Source organism: Gasterosteus aculeatus, chromosome 2, assembly GCF_964276395.1.
Source record: "Gasterosteus aculeatus chromosome 2, fGasAcu3.hap1.1, whole genome shotgun sequence".
In the NCBI taxonomy this organism is placed as follows: domain Eukaryota; kingdom Metazoa; phylum Chordata; class Actinopteri; order Perciformes; family Gasterosteidae; genus Gasterosteus; species Gasterosteus aculeatus.
In genome coordinates, this window is record NC_135689.1 from 7587715 (window position 1) to 7608077 (window position 20363).

Below are 20363 nucleotides of genomic sequence, written 5' to 3' on the forward strand. Positions count from 1 at the left end.
AAGGATTTAGGGGATAATTTTGTACTGAAGACACACGCTTTTTTTAAATTTATTTTTTAACTCTTTGTCATATTTTAAGCTGCTATCCTTTTTTGGGTCCTCTGATGTATCAGCACGCCACTGTGGAGTCGAATGAATGACGCTGGTTCCGCGTCTCTCTGCTCAGCCATGACGTCAGCAGGGCAGCAGTGAGCGCGTGCGAAGTCGCACGCAGTCGGCACGGCGTACTCCAACTCCCATGAGGCCCAGCGATATCAAAAAACCACATAACCCACAACTCCGTGCGTTGCGCGTGCGCAAACCGACCCACAATACGGGAAGCGGACTACAAACTAACGGGCAGAAGAACTACACGTCTCCGGACGCACGCGCAGTAGAATCACCGAGCCCTTTAAATTCAGCCTACGTGCAAAGATGGCAGCGCAAGTAGACTTGCTCCGGGCCAAAGTGGAAAAAGAAAAGATGAGGGACAGTCTAGATAGATTAATTAGAGAGAAGAAAAAGAAGAAGAAAAGGGACATGTCGCCGTCGGCTGACAAACGGGAGAAGTACGCGAAAGAAGAGAAGCAAGTGAAGCTCCATCACCACCATCTTCTCCACCACCACCACGGTGAGCACCGGACCTACCAGCTGCAGCAGAACCCGAAACCCCGCAAGTTCAGCGCGGATAAGCATGTCCCGCAAAGCCGACACCACCAGCGCCATCCCTGTCACATCCGCGGTCTCACCAATGGCACAAAAAACCTGCAGCCGACTGTGCCTCCTCCTCCTCCTCCACCTCCTGCTCTGGTACCAGAGCTGCTGCAGAAGAAGAAGAAGAGGAAGCAAACGGTGCTTCCCGAGCCACCTGCGCTCTTCACCTTCACGCCTCTCAGAGCGGCCGAGCAGAGGGACGAAGACCTGACACGGAAGCTCAAGAAGGAAAATACCGAAGCCAATGTGAAATGCATCCAACTGAAGAACAAAAAGGGTGAGCTTTTTCATTTAATGCATCTAAACATGTGTATGGGTACATATGAATATGCTGTGCTTAAAACGGAAACATTGACATCTATCGATTATTTATATATATATATATATATATATATATATATATAATCGATATATATATATATATATATATCGATTATATATATATATATAATCGATTATTTATATATATATATATATATATATATCGATAGATGTCAAACGGAAACATTGACATCTATCGATTATTTATATATATATATATATATCCATCCATCCATTGTCAAACCGCTTATCCTGCACACAGGGTCGCGGGGGGGCTGGAGTCCATCCCAGCCAACTTCGGGCGATAGACAGGGTACACCCTGGATTGGTCGCCAGCCAATCGCAGGGCCACACAGAGACATACAACCATTCACACTCACATTCACACATCTACGGGCAATTTAAAGTCCCCAATTAACCTGATCCCCAGAGCATGTCTTTGGATTGTGGGAGGAAGCCGGAGAACCCGGAGAGAACCCACGCAGACACGGGGAGAACATGCAGACTCCACACAGAAAGGCCACTGGGCGGAATCGAACCCAGGACCTTCTTGCTGTGAGGCAACAGTGCTAACCACTACGCCACCGTGCCGCCCTATATATATATATATATATATATATATATATATATATATATATATATATATATATATATATATATATATATATATATATATATATATATATATATATATATATATATATATATAAATAATCGATAGATGTCAATGTTTCCGTTTGTGTATGTGTGTGTGTGTGTGTATTTGCACTGCTTAGCGTTGCTATATTTATAATGCCTCCCAAATCACATTCATTTGTTTTCAGTGGTCGACTGTAAATAACCTGAAGGTGCATGACCAATTATAGCTATGTGCAATGTCACTACCGTGGAAGTATGCTGATTAACAATTTTTAAAAATAAATAATCAGATGTAGTTTTTTTTTACCTTCTAAATTCCATTTATCCATGCACCTGCAGAGCCAAGGCCCCACAACGAGAATGTCAAGTCCCTAACACTGGAGGAATACCTCCTGAAGAAGAGAAAGAAGAAGAAGAAGAAGCACCACGAGGACGAGCACAATGCCAAAAAGGTCCGATACGTGCACAACAAAGCTGTGCAGACTGTGTGTGCAGGGCTCGGGACGGATCTCACTCTGCCCGTGCGCCCTGATCCGCCTCGACCCGGCACCGTGAAGCAGGGAAGCGACCGAGCTGCGGACAACCACCATCCCGGCCGCAGACAAGCTCTCAAGCTCGGGCGCGTTCCCTTCCTCTCGCACCAAGACCACCACATCCGCAGCACCTGCCTGCAGACGGGCACCTGGTGCGGACGCTTCATGCACGAGGAAAGGCAAGCCAATGGCGGGGGATCGGTACTGCACGCGTACGCTGATGAGATCGCGGGTCTCGGCCCGGCTGAGATGGAGTGCTTCTCGCAGGAGTTTCTGGAGTTGGCCTTTGCAGAGACACCCAGAGGTGCAGCCTCGTACGCCTTGGCGGTGGTGCACGGGGCAGCCGCCTTCCTACCGGACTTCCTGGACTACTTCGCCTTCAACTTCCCCAACACACCAGTCAAGATGGAGATACTGGGCAAGAAAGACATCGAGACCACGACTATTGCCAATTTTCACTCTCAGGTATGTAAAGAAAAGCAAGTGGACTTTAAAAATCACAACCAAATTCACAGATCATGCCTTTTGATGAGCGCAATGGTCATGATGGTTTCTTTTTCAAACTTGATATCAAACGATATGACTGTTTAGTCTATAACATGTAACACAAGCTCATTTTATCCAGCCAGCAGTCAATTTATAGTCAGAAATCTAAGAAATCTCCTCAACAGGCTCAGTAGCATGTTAAGAACAGCGTTGAGTGGCTTTCTAGAATTATTACGTTAAGCTGCTTTGTTACAGGAATTTTATGAAATATTCTGAATTAAACATACTACTTCAGTCGTTTCCTATACGTATTTATTGATACCAACTGGGGAAAAAAGGGAATCTATAGTACATTGCATAATTCATAGTACGGAAGCAATTGGTGTGTGGAGTTAAATGGGACACACTGAAAGACATAAGCTGTTTCTCCTGTCTTAGGTGAGCCGGACGTACTGTTCTGGGACGTACCGGTCTGGACCCATGAGGCAGATCAGCTTGGTGGGAGCTGTGGATGAGGAAGTCGGCGACTATTTCCCGGAGTTCCTCGACATGCTGGAGCAGTCACCCTTTCTCAAGGTAAAACAGATTTAATAAAGAAAAAGGTATAAATAGGATCATACTGGCTGTAGAAGGTTGTACTCGCGCAGCAGTCAAGTTTTATAACATCAGTCGTATGTAATGAAGCGTGTTGTGGCAGTCAACATTATTATATGAATGAGGCTATTAAGAAATTACCATTAAAAAGAGGTGGGTGCAATGAAAAAGGCCCATTAGTGAAACTCTGAGGCTTCAATACTTGTAGACAAATTGAGAATTAAAACGCCTGATAATAAGAATGACACCTAGTGCATCTGTAACTGGTGCAACTTCCTGTATTCTGAACGCAGTAAGTTTCTCTCAGGAAGTACCATCATATCTAATTGCCCCATTGCTAATTCATTGTTATCGCTGTTTTCATCCCCCCAGATGACCCTGCCGTGGGGAAGCCTCTCCAGTCTGAAGCTGGACTGTCGCTCTCAAAGCGACGACGGGCCCATCATGTGGGTGCGACCGGGAGAACAAATGGTGCCCACTGCCGACATGCCCAAGTCCCCATTCAAAAGACGCAGGTACAGCTCCAGCTGTAAAAGAGAGCCCTGCAAACACAGTTCCTTACGGCTCCGTATCGTACGAAATACGGAGGGGAATCATTATCAGCTCTCATGCTCACATCTTTTCGTCTAGGTCCATGAATGAGATCAAAAATCTACATTACCTGCCGAGGGCCACTGAACCCAGAGAGGTTCTGTTCGAGGACCGAACCAAGGCCCACGCTGACCACGTGGGCCAGAGCTTTGACTGGCAGAGCACTGCTGCTGTGGGGGTCCTAAAGGCTGTCCACTTTGGAGAATGGTGAGTGTGCTGTAAGGTCGATAAAGCTAAAAGAGTCGGGATGTTGAAAAACCTGTTTACATTGTCCTCTAATGTAATAATGCATTTGGTGCATGTTACAGGAATGACCAGCCTCGAATAACCAAAGACGTAGTGTGTTTCCAGGCCGGGGACTTCAATGAAGTCGTCCACAGGCTGCAGCTGGATCTGTACGAGCCCCCCGTGTCTCAGGTGAGAACTCCTATTCCCATTAACAGTCCAGCAAGATACGAAACAACTGAAACTGAAACCGCTGTGTGTTTTCCCGCAGTGCGTCCAATGGATAGACGATGCCAAGCTCAACCAGCTGAGGAGGGAGGGCGTCCGCTACGTCCGTGTCCAGCTCTGCGACGACGACATCTACTTCATCCCGAGGAATGTCATCCACCAGTTTAAGACCGTGTCTGCGGTCTGCAGCCTGGCCTGGCACATCCGCCTCAAACAGTACCACCCAGGGGAGAAGGACAAAGAGGAGCAGCAGCGGCCCAGTGACCTCAGCTCTAACTTGGGCCGGTTCTCTTTCTCCCCCCCGGCCAGGCACAACGCCACCGTGACCCCCTGTGCACGCCCACAGGCAGACAACATTCAAGGGGGCGTGGCCAAGACCGAAGAACTGGAGTTCCAGAGGCCTGCCACACCTCCCCGGGAGCCTCAGGCGGCTCCTCCCCAGCCCACCAAATCCACCCTCCTGCCCCCAAGGTACCAGGATCCCCACCTCTTCTCAGAAACGGCGCACCCCCGCTGCACACCTTCGAAAGGGCCCCTGCTTCAAAAAGCTCTTAGCCACACGGCAGAGTTCCTTCAATGACTCTCTCTTTCCACTGTGGTTAGAGTGAAGCCAAAAGACGTGTAGACTGAAACTGACACCCGTGTCAATCAGAAAGCCATTCAGTTGTTCTTCACGCTCTTTGCTTCATGTTTGATATGTTTTTAGGCCAAAGCGGTTTGATGGGACTTTGTAACCTATTGCACCTAACCTGGAACTCTCCACTATCTCATTCAAAATGAGATGAGTGTGTCATGTGAAGGAACTATTATTAAGCGGCCACGCTTACTGTAGGACGTTGAGTCAACATGGAACGCTCCGCTGTTCCTTGGTTGGACAGAATTACTTCATCGAAGATGGAAAGTCTGTGATGTCGAAGCATGATATTGACGCGATAGTGTTTCATTCACTTCAGTGGCAAAGACATACACGCTAACCTTACCCAGAAAATATGTGTAGTTTGATTGATTTGATAATGTCAGTTGTCTGTAAAACTGGGCCTTTGCCATTTCAATCAAAAGCTTGCGTCACATTGAATTTCCTGCATTGGTTACAGACAGAAAATCAAAATGAGCATTTTGTTACAAATGTTTCTTTTAAATGGAAGAAGAAACTTTTTTCTTTTGGTGTGAGAATCATAATCATCCGATGAATCTTTTTTCATCTTTACAATTAGGGGTACACTGTCCTTTCTTACTCTAATATGTATTTATTTTCTTAAAATTGAGCTCAGCATATGATCACAGTTGAATAACCAGTGCTAAATATTTCAAATTGTTAGGGTAGGGGCGTTTCTAAATGACTCGGCATTCTTTCTTGAGGTGTGGAGTCTGTCATCGGAATTTTGTATGTATCTTTCGTTTTAGCTGGTTGGTTTTCTGTCAAGATCAAATATGTGATGCTTTTTATCTTAAAGTTACGTGGAAGAAACCATTACTCAATCATGGTGTCGTGCTTACAAAATCCTATTCAGCAAACCGGTTGTTTGTGAGAAATGTCTATAAATATTTATACGTTTTTGTATTGAGTTCCATGTGGAAATTAGTTGACAGATACAAAGCCTTTGTCTTCTGTTGTGTTGCTGTGTTTCAACACAATTGTTGGCTGTTTTTCACGAGGCATTTTTAATCAGTTTTCCAGGTGTTCAGTTCAACACGTTAGAGATCTGAGGCAAATTTGTCTGTCTCGTTAAAAAGGGAATGCAGAGACTTTCTATATTTTTTTTAATAAATAATTTTGTTTGAAACCAAAATTAACTGTACAGTTACACCTTATGCATAGTCAGGATACATCCCATTCACTGTACCTTTTAAGCTATCGACGCTGCTTTAAAATTAATTTCAAAAACTACAGACAGATGCGAAAATAATTGCAGAAAAATAAAACTGATTGGCAATCGGGAAACACTGATAGATATTTAGTTTGTTGTCTGTATAATAGAAAACGTGAGAATGAACCATTTAACGTTATTCACATTTCATGACAGAAGAACCAATGCACACATAACTTTTATATTCACATATTCTAGTTTAACAGCGTTGCTTTAAGCGTCACAACAAGCAGCGTCAAATTTACTCAAGTTTATGAGTCAACATCCAAGTCATCGGGCCGAGTTTCTGTCCATGTTGCGCGATGCTCAACGATACAAAAAGAATCTACCTTGTTGACGAGTAGTACAAAGTGCATCATAGCTGAAGACCAGATGCTTCCTGTTCTCGGCTGCTGAGGGTGCTACTGTGCAACACAAAGGTAAGCTTTCTTCAGCGCATTGAGTACGCGTCCTTTAAGCGGTTGCGATGCGTCGCGTTGAACGCCATTACAAGAGCAGGTGCAGTTTTGATATTTTTCGAGATGGGTGACTAAATATCAATGCCAGGTCTCCGGATAACTCCTCGGGCCTTTTGGCTTCCCGAAACGGTTCCCAAAACCTGTGGAAGATGAAGGTGTTGTCATAAAAAGGCGATATATTGATTAATGATTTATTGATGTATTAATGTCGACGTAGACAGAGGCCTACCAAACTTGAACAACGTAAATGAGAGACCATGCGATACAGGTTGTGTTCCAGGTTGAGTGGGAGGCGGTGGAGGCTCAACTTTGGCTTTTAATAAAAAAAAGGTTTTGAAACATGTTAATCCTAAAGAACATCAGTTCCCTTTATTGAGCTAACAATTGAATAGGCACTTACGTCTTGGTTTGTTTCTAAAAAATTTCAGACTCTAGGGAAAAGGAAACAAAAACAAAGATTTCATCTACATTTTCAGATAGATTTTCATCTATAGATCTACAGATGTCTTAAAACGTTCCACTTGACGAGCTGCGTGTGTCTCGTGTGTTACCCTCGTCCGAGTCATGCCCTTCTCGTTGCCTTTGTCCGAGTTGTTTCCTGCTGTCTCAGCGTTCACGGGGGCGCTGTGATTTGAATCATGCTGCCCCTCTGGTGCTGATGAACACACAGACGGAGAGGAAATCATGATGTTTGGCTGCATTTGGAAACTGACCCGACCCGACCCCCAACTACTTACTCCACATAGTTTTTGTGAGAAAGATCACCTGTGTTGTCAAGACTTGAACAATAGTTTTATATGACAGACAGTGCAATTTGTTTATTTGAGGAAATATGTGTCTAATAATACTAAAGCTTGTGTGTGGAAGAGACTACCGCGTCGTTTTTTCGCCCATCTAATGTCTGAAGCAACTCACCACTTCCTGCTCCGGCCACAACCACAGGAGGTGGAGCAGGCTGCCGAAACTCAGTGAGGGGCTCTGCAGTAGAAACACAGTACTTTAGGTCGACGATGAACAGGACAACAGCTAACATTGTGTTTTCCCAGTCAGGCTTTCCGTCGTTGATTTGGTAAAGGAGGCCTGCCGGTGGTGTAGTAAAATGTACTGTCCAAAAACTACAAAAATCACGAAATTGAGCTTTGACATTACCCCTTATTGTGATTAACATAGGCACATTGTATTGAGTCCACCCACACACACACACACCTTCCTGCTTCTGTTGCGTAGGAACTACGGCCATTTTACAAAGTTCAAAGCGGACATTTACGGCCCTGACAACATTCCTAAACTAGAAGTGCAAAAAAAAAATCAACAACAATTACTTGTTCTTGTAATTGATCAAGCCAGAAGGGGAAAGCGTCTTCAACCATCAAATCTAACAATATATATTAATATTATTATAATATTAAATAGCTCACCTGGTCTGAAGGAGTTAGCTCGAACACTCTGGGGGGGGAAAACAAAAAAACATTTGAGTGTCTTAAAAACTGGAAACTTAAGACTCTAATTAGACAAATGAAAGCACTGAGGTCAGTGCACGGAAAATGATTCAGTCCGTGTCTCAGGTTCTGGCGGATATGATAGTCATTACCTTGCTTCTGTTCATAACTACGTGGCGGAACTTGTCAGGCTGATCGGTGCCATCCCACTCGAAGGAAAAGCCTGCCCTCGGGAAAGGCCCCGTTGCATCCAAGGGCGACAGGCAGGGGGCTGTTTTCTCCTGAACTGTCGGAAAAGGGCACATAGTTTAGATAACACGTTTTAGCGGCATGAGTTACAATCTGTCCTTTTTGCTGCAAGGAGGCATTGATACACTTACTCTCCTTTGCGGGGAGAATGAAGGACTCGGGGGTTCTGTCAGGAAGAGGAGGAGTCGGGCTCTCCTCGGCTGCACACCCAAAGATAAAATAAACTTCTTATTGCTCAGTTAATAACAAGGAATCCATGGTCCTTCCCTTTTTGCATGGGTGGTCATGTTGTCTCTTAAAATAACATGTTTCTATTTGGTCTTACTTTGAGAAAGCAGCAGAGGAATCAGTGGCTCCGGACGTGGGGGGGAAGCGTGGATGTTTGTGGAAGTTGTATTTAATGCAAGATCAGAATGTCTTGCCGCAACTGAAGATACCACAATTATTATTATTGAAATAATCACAAGCATGTAGTAATTCAATAATAACTGACTGATATTAGGCAAACGGTTGAGTCTTTCTAAGTGGGTTTAAAATAATACACTATAACTGGCTTCATTTCTAGCCAGTTTGTATTCGCATTTGGCTGCATGTTATAAATATCTTACCTGTGACGGACATTTTTGGTTTGAGACTCTACAAAAAAAAAAAAAAAGAGAAGTAGGTTGCTGTTAAAAAACCAACATTGTACATTAGGGCTGTGGAAAAGGTTCATTTCCCCTTTCATTTGAGCCGCCACATAACAATGAGTGGTGCGTGCATCATCTGCATTCTCGATTGCTGACTCATATATCTTGCAAACCCTCATGAAAAACACAGTTTTCCTTACCACACTCCTCTTCCATGGTTTCAGCTCACTCTGAGGTGAAGTGGCAGCTGGCTTTGTGTCGCCAGACCATTCTGAAGACCTTCCTATTCTGTTCAGCATCTCTGCCGGCCTGACGGCTGAATTCTGCTTCACGGGAGCTGAAAGACCGTTTTCACTGTTACATTTTTAAGTCAAATCTATTTTCGGCTTTGTTTTTGTTGATCGTGATCGACGGCGTGAAGTCACCTTGATCAACGGGCAACTCAAATGATGCGGGGGTTCTCTCAGGAAGTGGGGGGGCAGGCGAGGGGGGGTTGCCTGGAGAAATGTACCATAGTTTGTTATGGATATTGTACTTAGCACTTCACGTTCAACAAAATAATTGCATTAAAAATTCATGTTATTATTCATCTCCAGACACGTGGCACTATAAGAGAAAAGCATAATTCAGTGTGCCATAGAGGATATCTTGGAGTTTTAGATTTTTCTCACTTCCCAGCTCCCTAACAGCCTCAGCAGCAGCATTGGGTGGAATGATGACTGTTAACTGGTCAAAGGCACCTGAATGCTCTGAAAAACAAAAAAGAACACAAAATCTTATCCACTGCGTTCTCTCGTACGCTTAAAGACAAACTAATGATTCATATTCCATTTATTTTTGTCTGTACTGTGGACACCAACCTGCAATTACATAGGATTCAGGGGTTCGTTGAGGTAGGGGAGGTGCCACCTCCCCATTTATGTCAACTTCAACAGTACCTGCTGAATGCACATCAGTTATTGCAAACATCTACAAAATTGAATTCTACTACCCTGTGGTCTATGTAGTCTGGACTAACACGCACACACATGACCGTTTACCTGAGGCAGGAGAGTTAAGCTCCAGAGTCTGTTCATTGAGACACAGTGAGGGCACGCTGAAGATGGGGCTTACTGCCCATTGCGTTGCGTCTTCGTTCGATTCAATGACCGCTTCCTCTGGTGAAGGGGAGCTCGTCGGCGTGTCAAAGTAAGGGTCCTCCACCATCAGGCAAATGGCCGCCGTCACAGACGGAACAGTTGGAGGGCTCACTGATAGTGTGGCCTCGCTTTCCTCTATCCTCTCCTCTCCCGCGGAGGCTGTGCGGCTGTTGTGCACCTGTGTCAGTGAGGTCTTCGGCCCCTCCTGCGGGGCATGGGGGGCGGTCAGAGCCCCGGGAAGTGTTCGGAGTAGGTGCCATTGTTCCTGGTCCCTCAGCAAGTCTTTAGCTCTCGAGGCGATGTGATTTTCCGAAGCGGAAGGCAAGGGAGTGTGGTACAAGACGTCCCTCTCCTCATCAAGGAGGTGCTGGAATTGTGGCCGCAGATCCGACTCGCTCAAGTCACAGCGCTTGGTTTCAATATTAGTGGTGATGGCGGATGGGACTGTCGCCACCTGTTCAGTTTAACACACTGTGAGTCACAGCAGCAGCTTTCGATGAATTAAGACAATTTCATGCTGGCAAATATGTAAATGTAGTATAGTGATGCATCTTATTATCCACAGGCCCTTCAAGTTGAACAAATAACAAAATACTTTAGTGTTTAGCTTCAAGTAAAGCCGTGTTGACAACCGTCATAGTTTATTTGTCTGCAATTGAATGAGTTTCCTATCAGAACACGTGGTCTTGCCTCAGTGCTTCTGAAAACACAAGTGAGCCGGCCGCAGCTGTTGTTTCTGCCTTCGTGCCGGTTGTGCTTGTCAATTTGTGGTGGTGGAGCAAGTTCCACACATGTCTCCATTGTGTTTTTAATTACGTCTAGCAAATTAACAAGGTAGCGTCGCTCACCTCATTTCTGCAGGTCTCCGTGTCCATGAACTGCAAATATCTTTCAAACAGCATCTTGATGGTTCTGTACACCAGCTCATATTGTTCCTGAGGTTAAACAACACAATCCTGCTCTGTTACAAACACACACACACATAAATCATCCAAATGTCTTTGACAGAAGGAAGCGACTGTCATAAAAAAGTGTAGTTCTGCCAGTTGGAAGAAGTGGTGCTTTGTTAAAAAGAAAATACAGCGGTTACCTTGGTTTGAACCACAGAGGGCCTCTGGGTTCTCATGTTTTGAACCAAGTCATAGATGTTGAAATCTGGAGTGACCATCTAAAAACAAGCAAACAAACATCACTATACAGCTGTTAAATTGACCTGACTTTAGATGGTTAAATGCAAATGTATTGGTAACTCCAGGCGTGTCTTACCCGTTTCTTCAGGAGGTTCCAGGTATAATCAATGACACAAAGGACTCCTGTTCTACCGCAGCCAGCACTTCAATCACAGCATCAAAAAGTCACATTCCAACCACTCAGCTTGTTTCCCGAGAAAGGGACTCTCAATTCAGTAAATCAAATTATGTTGTAGTACAGTCACCATGATGGTATTTGCCTTCAAACGCTGTCATGCTTATCAGATTTATTTTTTTTCGGTAGTCATTGTACTGCATTGACTGAGCCGCACCCATTCCATACAGTACGCAGGTTGTGTGCACTTATTTCTAACTCCTTATTCAAGCATCCTAAAATGGCTGACCCAAGTGAAATCATTTGAAATACTGATTTAAGATTAAAAGTTAAAAGATTTGCTAAATAAACCCGTGTCACTGTGTCCGACAAGAGTCGATTCAACCCTGTGGTAATTGTGGAGAACACAGCTACAGTTAGTAGTTGGGATTGGGTTGTAGTACAAGATGAGACGTTTGGGCTTTTAAAATTACATCTTTTGACAGCAACCTAGTGGTGAAAGTTTGCCCGCTTTGAGGTGGCATCCGTCTACAGTAGTTGTATCAGTAAAATATTTCCGTCACAATTAGCTAATTAGTTATCACAAACAAAACACTTCCTGTTTGTTTTTAAAATTATAAGTACATGTTTGAAATGCCAACATCATTCATATTTGCAAAGTCTTCGTCTTTTTGCAAACACTACTCCCTTTTCCTTACTTATTATAAGGCCAGACAGAGCAGCTGTACAACCAAGCACAGCAACACTCAATGCAATTGTCTGTCTTGATTGATTGATTGAATTGAATTGAGTAAGTTTCAGTAAATCGGTATAACACTACCTCCACATTACTGTGTCAAAGCCACGGCAGGAAGTGCATAACTTCTAAGGCCTAAAGTAGAGGATGTATACATTCTGCCCACACAACATACATAATAGTAACAACTCAATCACAACCAAAGTATAACTCTTCAGTGTGATCACTGTTTGACCGCAACAAAATAAGCTTTGTCCAGCAGCTACTTCTTTAGGCTTAAGTCCATATAGGTTGTTGAATGTTGAAGGGATACAACATTCCCTTCACATTGAAGGGATGTTTTGGTCCATAATACAAAGAGGCTGCCTCGCCGTACTTCTTGAGAGTATAAAGTGCTCAATCATTGAGAGTCGGAATGTAGTAGACAGAGAGCCTGTTCAATATGCTATGAGATATAATTAATAAGATATAATTCTTTAATGACAAATTGATATTCATTGTGGATTTTACCATCACTAGAATAGCTATTTACTTGTTTATCAAATGGAAACAGACCACAACAGCCCTTCAATTATCTATAATAGATGGATCAGGACAGTTTTTCTTAAAGAGATTGAGTAGAATTTATTTCCATAGAAAAGCCTGACCTGCAGTGGATGCAAAAGGGGACGTCGTCATGGGGTTGATAGGAACGCATCTCATCCAACATGTCCAGGATGGGAGGAATGGAGTCTGGCACACCGTGATCTGGCCAGTTGAAATAGTGCAGCTGTTTCAAAGTTCGGCTACACTGTAAAAATTGAAGGATTGCAGACAGAAATGTAAGCTGCTTTTTTAAAGCATAACCATTTTTGCTTTTTGCAACAATGAAGGCTAAATATTTACATAAATTATTTCTCAAAGATGTCTAGTTCGACCATACGGGCTATTTTGACAACTTCCCTTTGTCTTTGCTGATGACAACACATTTATCTGATAATATCTTGTTGGTCTCAGGAAAATTACCTGTCAATGACACTCACAGTAAGTGTAGAGTATAAACACTACTTACATCACGATATGTCACCCGTAACGTCCTTGTCATATAATCCCCTTTGTTTTCCTCAGAATCCTGTAATAAGTCAGCAATGCATCTTCAAGGTCAATATTTGTTCTTTCTGCTTAACGATAGTCTATAAGTGTTGTATGTCACAAATGCTGTGTGAAGATACTGTGAGATTACACTGTTGGAGCGCTTCTACAGAAACATTTCAAAATAGGAAGTGTGACTACAAGAACATAAATACTCACACAGTGAACAGTGAAAGGCTCACAAAAAAATGGCTGCTCTTGTTCCTGCGGCCAGTAGCGCTCGCACTTTTTCTAAGGGGGTGAGGAAAACACAGTGTTTACACATTTTAATCTAACATAGTTTTAAAATGCAAGACTCAACAAAACACAGGCATTTCCTATCCATACAGTATTAACACCGCATCTGAAGTCATGCTGAGAAGCTAAAAGCGGACTAGTGGTCAGTGTGACTATGTTTAACCGGGTCATTTAGCTTAGTTTCCTCACACCCTGAACGCAACACGGTCGGCGTCCGGATACGGCGAATGAGCTTGAATGGCATTCAAGCAAATGGACCACAGTGTGTTTGAGGAGAAGTGAAATGCGGACACGTAGAAAATCCTGTTACCTTTCCCATCTCGAATTCTCGACAGGCCATTATCACAACCTGCAGCCAAGGAATTCAAAGGGTCAGTTCATGCAACTAAGCAACGGGTTTTGAGGGCAACGCCGTGTGTTCTGAAAGACGTTTTTGTGCCCGCAGATGGCAGGTGGGTCATACCTTGACGTTGTACTCCCAAAGCATCCTCAAGAAGTCCAGTACTGTGTGTGGCAGAGGACCCTGGGTAGCAATGTAGGCCCTGGATCCTGACACTCCCTGGAGGCAAAACGCAATATATAGTCAAGAGATATTTGCCTAAACCATGTTAGTTTGCATGAATTTACAAATGCGAGGTGTATAAAGATTATAAGGATTCTGTTAATTTACCGTGATGAAACTAGCGTTGATGTACTCGCTGTCATTTTTTGCCGTGGCGAGAGTGAGCTTTACTCTGGTGTGGTCAACTAAAAGGGGACAAATAAGAGGTTGGACCATCAGCGTGGCACAGGTATGGAGGATTTGATGTAGCTGTACTTCCTAGCCTTGTGACCAAAAAGAATTTAAAGAATTAGAAAGGAAATGTTTAGTATTAGTGCCTTTTTCTCCACGGATATATTTCACATCCTCCATCGGTTAAAATTATTAGAATAGATATAATTTCTATGAAATAAATCCAATATAACGTCAACATAACTAGTCACATTAACCTAGAAGAACATAACAAATGAACGAACAAGCTCATCAAAATGTGTATGATTTCAGGTCATCACAAACATCAATTCATTTGCAGACGGAATTTACCTATCGTGCCATACTATTTGCATTTAAATAAATATGTTTATTTGAAGCATCTACGCACTGTGTATGTTTGGTATTGGTGGGCCAGTATATGGAGTTCAAATGTCTTTTTGGCTTGGATATATTTAAATTCTAGGTCAGATCATATTTGTATGTTATCTGAACGGCCTCGATGGAGACAATGCAGAGATGCAAGATGCAAACTGCTTTTTCATGAATGTCTCCAAAGCAAAGCTTACAGGGAACGATGTCTTTGTATCGGTTCTTCTTGTTGTTCTCTTGTTTCTCTGCAGTCTTGGAGGGGTAGGTCTTGTCGGTGCGGTACTTATTGGACAGGCTCTTCAACCTCTGCAAAACAGGAAAGATGTACAATTCCACATTCAACTACAGCCTTTTAGCTACTTCGCACAACATCAGAGAAGGTCTTGGTAACCCTTTCTATGCCTAAGATGCATTACGAAGATACTTTTATTGTGTTTTAATCTGCTTATTGACTTAAGAAATAGTCAAAACACATTATGAATTATGACGTATTATGGTCCTTGACCATTTCAATTAGCGAAACAAAGCGAGGGATTATGTTGTATGAGTAACAGCATATAGGGGCAACCAAATATATATCTATTGCTTTTTGTGGTATTAAGGGTTGTGTGCTGTCCGCAAAATATCTTAGAAACCATCTTACTGCTCTTAACGCCATATTATACGTGACCAAACTATGCTGAGTATGCATGACCAAGTATGCTCATGCATACTCAGCGTTTATGTGCTTCAACCCCAGAAGACCAAAATTTGTGACCCGCTTTACTAGAAACTGACACAATGACTAAGAATCTGAGAGGACTTCCACGCAAAATTTACTGTGCGAAAGGTCGGACACTCAAATTGAAGTCATGGCTCGTCCAGGCTTACAGGATTTGTTGAGACACTGGTCTTTTTGTTCAGAGCCCAATTCTCACAGCCTGCTGAAGGCCTTCGTTACTGTCTGTGCTGCTTACACTACAGAGCGCTTTTTGTTCTTAAAGGAAGTGATGCAATAGACCCCTTCCTCCAGAGTGGTCGGGCTGTGAGTAGCATGTGAAGCACAGGGGACTGTCCTCAGGCACTGGCGTGTCCCTCGTCACCATGGCAGCAGCCCTCAGATGATGTCATCCTTCCACTACTGAGGAAGAGGGTTTTTGTTTTTTGTGTGTATGTGTAGGTGCTTGTGTGTGAATGCACACGCGTTGTTAAATGTACCGGTAAGACTGAAAACATGATGAATGAATGTACGATTAGACTATACTATAATCTTGGTTTGTTGTAATTCATTCGCTCGTGGGTCCTTCGTGTCCATCCGCATTCAATGACAATGTCTGAGTGCAAAGAGGAAGCTCGAATGTGCTGTGTCTAACTGCGCGTTACTTCCTCGAACACGGTTGCTTTTGAAACATTTTGTAAGTCTGTTAACTATGAACCTAACCTCTCATTGTACTTATATGTACTTATATATATAAATATTAATATACAAATATAAAAAACACATACACATAGCTGTTAAAACATGGCTTCTGGTGATGTGATAACGAAAGCCACGACTTCACTAAGTCTTCTACGGGGAGGCTTCCTCTACACTTCTCGAGATAGTGAACTACTTCAACAAAATAAAGGAACGGTTGACTCACCGCAAACTCCCCACCAACGCCATTAGGATCCTGCACGGCCTCCTGTTTCTCCAGCTGGACCAGGAGGTTCCTCAGTATCACGGCCTGCTCCATGGCTGGTTCCACTCTGCCTGCAATAGGGCAGCTTTCAAAGGCATGTCAGGACACAGAGGTCCTCACCCCAGGGGTCACGGATTAAGGCCGCCGAGCCTCGGGTTCGGGGGCCACGGCGCTGCTGCTGTTGCTGCTGCACGGAGCACTTCTCTATTGCAACTGTCACATCAAGGAACTGCTGTGAGGGAACGTGTGAACTGTCTTTGTGGAAGCTAGAGTAAACCAACAGGTTCTGTGGTCAGATTAAAAAATATTGCCGCGCCCCTCGGGTGTCTCTCACTGGGTCCTAAAGTCACTCGGGTGTTTTCATACTATGACAGTGGAACACAAAGGAGAAACGCACGCAAACGCAGCGGGCTAAACATTTTTCACACGAGCGTCACAAACAACTGTTGGTGTCTAATGTGAGAGTGGCGTGCAGGCGGTCTGGCCTGTTGGACTGCATTCGGGAAGGAGGGGCGGAGGAGGGATTTGGGTAGGGATGGGATGGGAGTGGTGAAAACAAAGTCTGCCTGATGATCCAGAAAATCCTGATGTTCTGAGCCGGCACGTAACTTCTGTAAACTGTGGCACGCTGCTCTTGGTACGTGGTGAAGACAGACAAACTAAAATGTGGCTTTAGCATCGACCGTCGACTAAACTCGTTCTATAAGGTCCGTTTTAACATCGTGGCCTTCCGTCTAGTTCTATTGGTTACATCTTACATTTACACTTACATGCTTAAAGCCATCAACGGAAACTAATAATTGGATCATTTTTATCTGTTATAACTTTAAAGAAGTGCTTTCTGTGTAATACACTACAGTAAAGTCAAAGGGCAGTCTTGCTTTTGCTCACTGTTTCTCTACAGTGGCCATTTATTTTGATTAAGTTCATAGTATTCTACAATAGAAATAATATAACGTAAAGCTTTAAAACTTCATGTGTCCGTCATGTGTCCGGTTCGGTGATTTGTTTCAAACTTGACTACTTAGGACCGGATTAAAGAGATAAGGGAGGAGCTCTGTTTTAAGGAACAACGGTCATAAAGTCACAGTTACAAGACTTTCCTTTTATAGCAAGCTAGATTAACGTATTTCATACGGTATGAAAAGACTAATAATAAAATATATATGTACCGTACGCGTTTATCTTACTGCTAGCATAATGCTGTAAAGGAGAACACTATGAGAACCGACTTGCCAGTGGCGCTGATGTGGGAGGAGGTTCTGCTGACATGATGCAGACCGGAGTAGCACGCTGCGTCCTGCAGGCGCTGGACATCTGTAGTGTGGTGACATCTAGTGGCTCTGTGATGGACCAACCCGCTGGTTCTTTTTCTGTCACAACTCCCAGACCATCACAACCCTCTCGTTAGAACAATGCAGATGACGTTCTAACTGTGCAGAACATAATAAATACTGAAAATAGTTCTAGATTTGGGGTTTCGTTCGTAGCCATCACAAAATAAACTGCTTCATACGCTGGAATCATTACTGATCTAAATGAAAAACATGATTATTGATATTTTACAATGTTTACATTTGTTTAAAGTTTTTTGTAGAAATCCAGTGTAAAGACAAGCTCACCACTTACACGTTAGGATTTTCAAAGTTTTCTCACTTGATGAAAAATGTCTTTATGAAACCTGTGTTTCAAGGCGGGGAGGTGGAGAGGTGGGCTGGTTGGTTGGAAGTGAATATGTATGTACAGTACATATTTGTTCGGGGTATAACAGCGTGCACGTACAGGAAGTTGTGATACCACAGTCCATCTCTACTGCTTCCTGTGTCTTTAAGATTTCACTCGTCTACTTCAGACATTAAAATGAGGATCCTGTATCTAATTTTGCTGTTTACTGGTGAGTAAACTATGATTTACAACTTGTGTTAATGATAGCAATGCTCATTTTATCCATTCTAAAAGTTCTGAGAGACAAACTTTTTATTTTTAATCTACACTGGATTAGTAATTTGATAAAAAGATTAAATATTCCACTTCTGTTTTCTTAGTGAGAACATTAAAGGGCTGCATTCATTATAATAACTTATATATTTATAAACATATAAATGCAATATTTAAGGACCGGTGTAAGCCGGTGTATGTCATGATGTTGAAAGGCAACTGAAACCAGTTATGAGAAGCTCACACCCACATACACTTTCAATTTAATTTAGCAAAGATTACGTTTCGTGAAGATTACATACACCGTTGATAAAAGAAAATTGTGGAAAACATGAAAACAAATACATTCAACTCTTATGTGGAACAACCGGAAACATGATATTGCATCTGATTGCTGTGGCTGAGAGCAGTTTAATTCTAATTGTTCTCGTGTCTTTCAGAAAGTCTTCAGCTCCAGTGTGATAAAAAGCACATCACAGCACATGTTGGAGGTGAACTCAATCTAATCTGCAATTATGATCCAAACCTATTCCGGTACAGTAAGAAGTACTGGTGCAAAGGGCACTCGAGAAGCACCTGTACGATTTTGGTGGATTCAGATAGTAAAACTGACAACGCTCACAGGTCTCACATAGAAGTAAGGAGCGGATTGCTGCGTGTGAAGGTCAAGGATCTCACGCTTCACGACGGTGGTGTGTACTGGGTCGGGATCGACAAAATGTATGCTGACATCATGACGTCCATTGATGTTATCATCACTGATGGTAAGAATGCCTCACAATATCAGGAAGGACACATTCTCCCGCCCCCGACTCCTTGAAGCTTGGTCAGAGGCCCTAAACCGGGGTTGTCCGCCTTCAGCCTCTGTTTGCGGCTCCCAGAAGCTGTGACAGAAAAAATAACATGAAAACAGAAACCTTTATTTGACTTTCATTTTTTCACAATGGTCAATTTTTCAAAGGGAACTCTTCTTGCTGCGATAACAATCTTATCTCAATCAGTTTATAACAGAGAAACCATCTAGCTGTGTGCTTCGTGGTCGACGTGGGCCGTGTACTTCGACGACCGCAAAGTCTGAACCGAGCGGCCTCAGAAATTACGCAGGGGAGGGGGGGGGATTTCTGTTTGCGTTACCATTCTTTTCCTGTCTAGCAACCTGCTGTAATTGACAGTGACAGTGATATTTGCTCGCTCGCAGTCACCATGGTCTCTACATCTGATTGGTTACAAACCCCGTCTTTGGATTGGCTGGAGTGATGCCTTCACACAACTATAGAATCCGTATTGAAAGTTGGCAAAATATTCACAGATTTGGACTTTTCCGGTATTTTACAAATACGGACCGGTCTGAGACTAAGAGCAGCTTTTTCTTCATTTAAAAGAAATGAATCAGTTAAAACAATTTTTACATAGGATACTTCCATATTGTGTTATTATATATATATATATTATTGAAATGCAAGCTGCATTGAATCTTGCATTGTTCATAGAAAATCATATTTGTGACAAAGATTTATTCTTATAAAAAAATAAGGTAATTCATCTGGTTCTCTTTAATTATCAAATAAAGTAGGAAGTGATTGAGTAGTTGAGTAGCAAACTCAGATTTGAGAAAATTGAGATGCATCAATTATCAGTTTAGAATCGAATAGTTTACCTCTGAATCGGAATTGTGAGGTGCCAAGAGATTCCCACTCCTAGTGAAAGCCGTATAGTTCGAAAAAAGGAAAAGGTTTCAGCCAGAGCTGGTAATTATGTTATTCTGAGGCCAAGGAAAACAATAACATAAAAACAGCACTGAAAATAAAAAGGTGTTTTAATTCAATTGAATAGACATTGGTTATCAGCATCAGGTAACAATTTTCTAAAAATAAAACTGATATGTGTAACCACCAGTAGGTACGGAGGGGCGGATATCGTCCCGTAGGGATATTAATTAATCCACCACGGACCCACAGATGACCAGTGTAAACAGACCAAAGCAACAACATTCCCCCAGAGTACAATATTTGAGTTTCTTAAAATATCAAAAAGGTACGAAACAATTCATTTCAATAATTCCCGTCAACTCTGGGAATGTCGTCAAAGAATAAAAAGAAAAGGTTTTAATAAAACAAGTTTGATTCTAATGGGGCCGTAG

The 20363-nt window shown here is 42.9% G+C and overlaps 2 protein-coding genes across 5 annotated transcripts; one reads left to right on the top strand and one right to left on the bottom strand.

Annotated features, from left to right (window-relative positions):
- The first annotated feature begins 43 nt into the window (after window positions 1-43).
- On the top strand, window positions 44-6100 carry rsbn1 (round spermatid basic protein 1). The gene is made up of 7 exons (XM_040193102.2): window positions 44-970; window positions 1993-2651; window positions 3111-3248; window positions 3639-3781; window positions 3897-4064; window positions 4166-4274; window positions 4354-6100. Exons 1-7 carry the CDS (start codon window positions 415-417, stop codon window positions 4888-4890), a joined length of 2310 nt encoding a protein of 769 aa, XP_040049036.2. The 5' UTR covers window positions 44-414; the 3' UTR covers window positions 4891-6100.
- Window positions 6055-16606, bottom strand: ptpn22 (protein tyrosine phosphatase non-receptor type 22). 4 transcript variants are annotated; one of them, XM_078089735.1, is made up of 26 exons: window positions 16247-16606; window positions 14822-14930; window positions 14172-14248; window positions 13965-14060; window positions 13812-13850; window positions 13424-13495; window positions 13185-13244; window positions 12781-12923; window positions 11359-11425; window positions 11183-11260; window positions 10941-11027; window positions 9994-10546; window positions 9814-9891; window positions 9625-9702; window positions 9379-9450; window positions 9154-9290; window positions 8933-8960; window positions 8650-8751; window positions 8456-8524; window positions 8228-8361; window positions 8055-8082; window positions 7552-7614; window positions 7188-7291; window positions 7037-7067; window positions 6893-6949; window positions 6055-6776 (listed from the first exon to the last, which is right to left on the bottom strand). In XM_078089735.1, the coding sequence occupies exons 1-26, from the start codon at window positions 16337-16339 to the stop codon at window positions 6715-6717; spliced, it is 2517 nt and encodes an 838-aa protein (XP_077945861.1). In that variant the 5' UTR covers window positions 16340-16606; the 3' UTR covers window positions 6055-6714. The 4 variants fall into 4 exon arrangements, with proteins under 4 accessions (XP_077945861.1, XP_077945858.1, XP_077945859.1 ...); XM_078089732.1 differs by having other exon boundaries at window positions 6866-6949; XM_078089733.1 differs by having other exon boundaries at window positions 9814-9894.
- Between the last annotated feature and the right edge of the window lie 3757 nt (window positions 16607-20363).

What these genes read in the sequence shown, in the direction of transcription:
- rsbn1 (XM_040193102.2), top strand. Translation starts at nt 415, where the DNA reads ATGGCAGCGCAAGTAGACTTGCTCCGGGCCAAAGTGGAAAAAGAAAAG. An exon ending in CCAACTGAAGAACAAAAAGG is followed by an intron (nt 971 to 1,992) that starts GTGAGCTTTTTC and finishes ATGCACCTGCAG; the next exon opens with AGCCAAGGCCCCACAACGAG. An exon ending in GCTGTCCACTTTGGAGAATG is followed by an intron (nt 4,065 to 4,165) that starts GTGAGTGTGCTG and finishes TGCATGTTACAG; the next exon opens with GAATGACCAGCCTCGAATAA.
- ptpn22 (XM_078089729.1), bottom strand. Translation starts at nt 16,339, where the DNA reads ATGGAGCAGGCCGTGATACTGAGGAACCTCCTGGTCCAGCTGGAGAAA. An exon ending in CCTCTGTGGTTCAAACCAAG is followed by an intron (nt 11,028 to 11,182) that starts GTAACCGCTGTA and finishes GTTTAACCTCAG; the next exon opens with GAACAATATGAGCTGGTGTA. An exon ending in CATTCTCCCCGCAAAGGAGA is followed by an intron (nt 8,362 to 8,455) that starts GTAAGTGTATCA and finishes CTTTTCCGACAG; the next exon opens with TTCAGGAGAAAACAGCCCCC.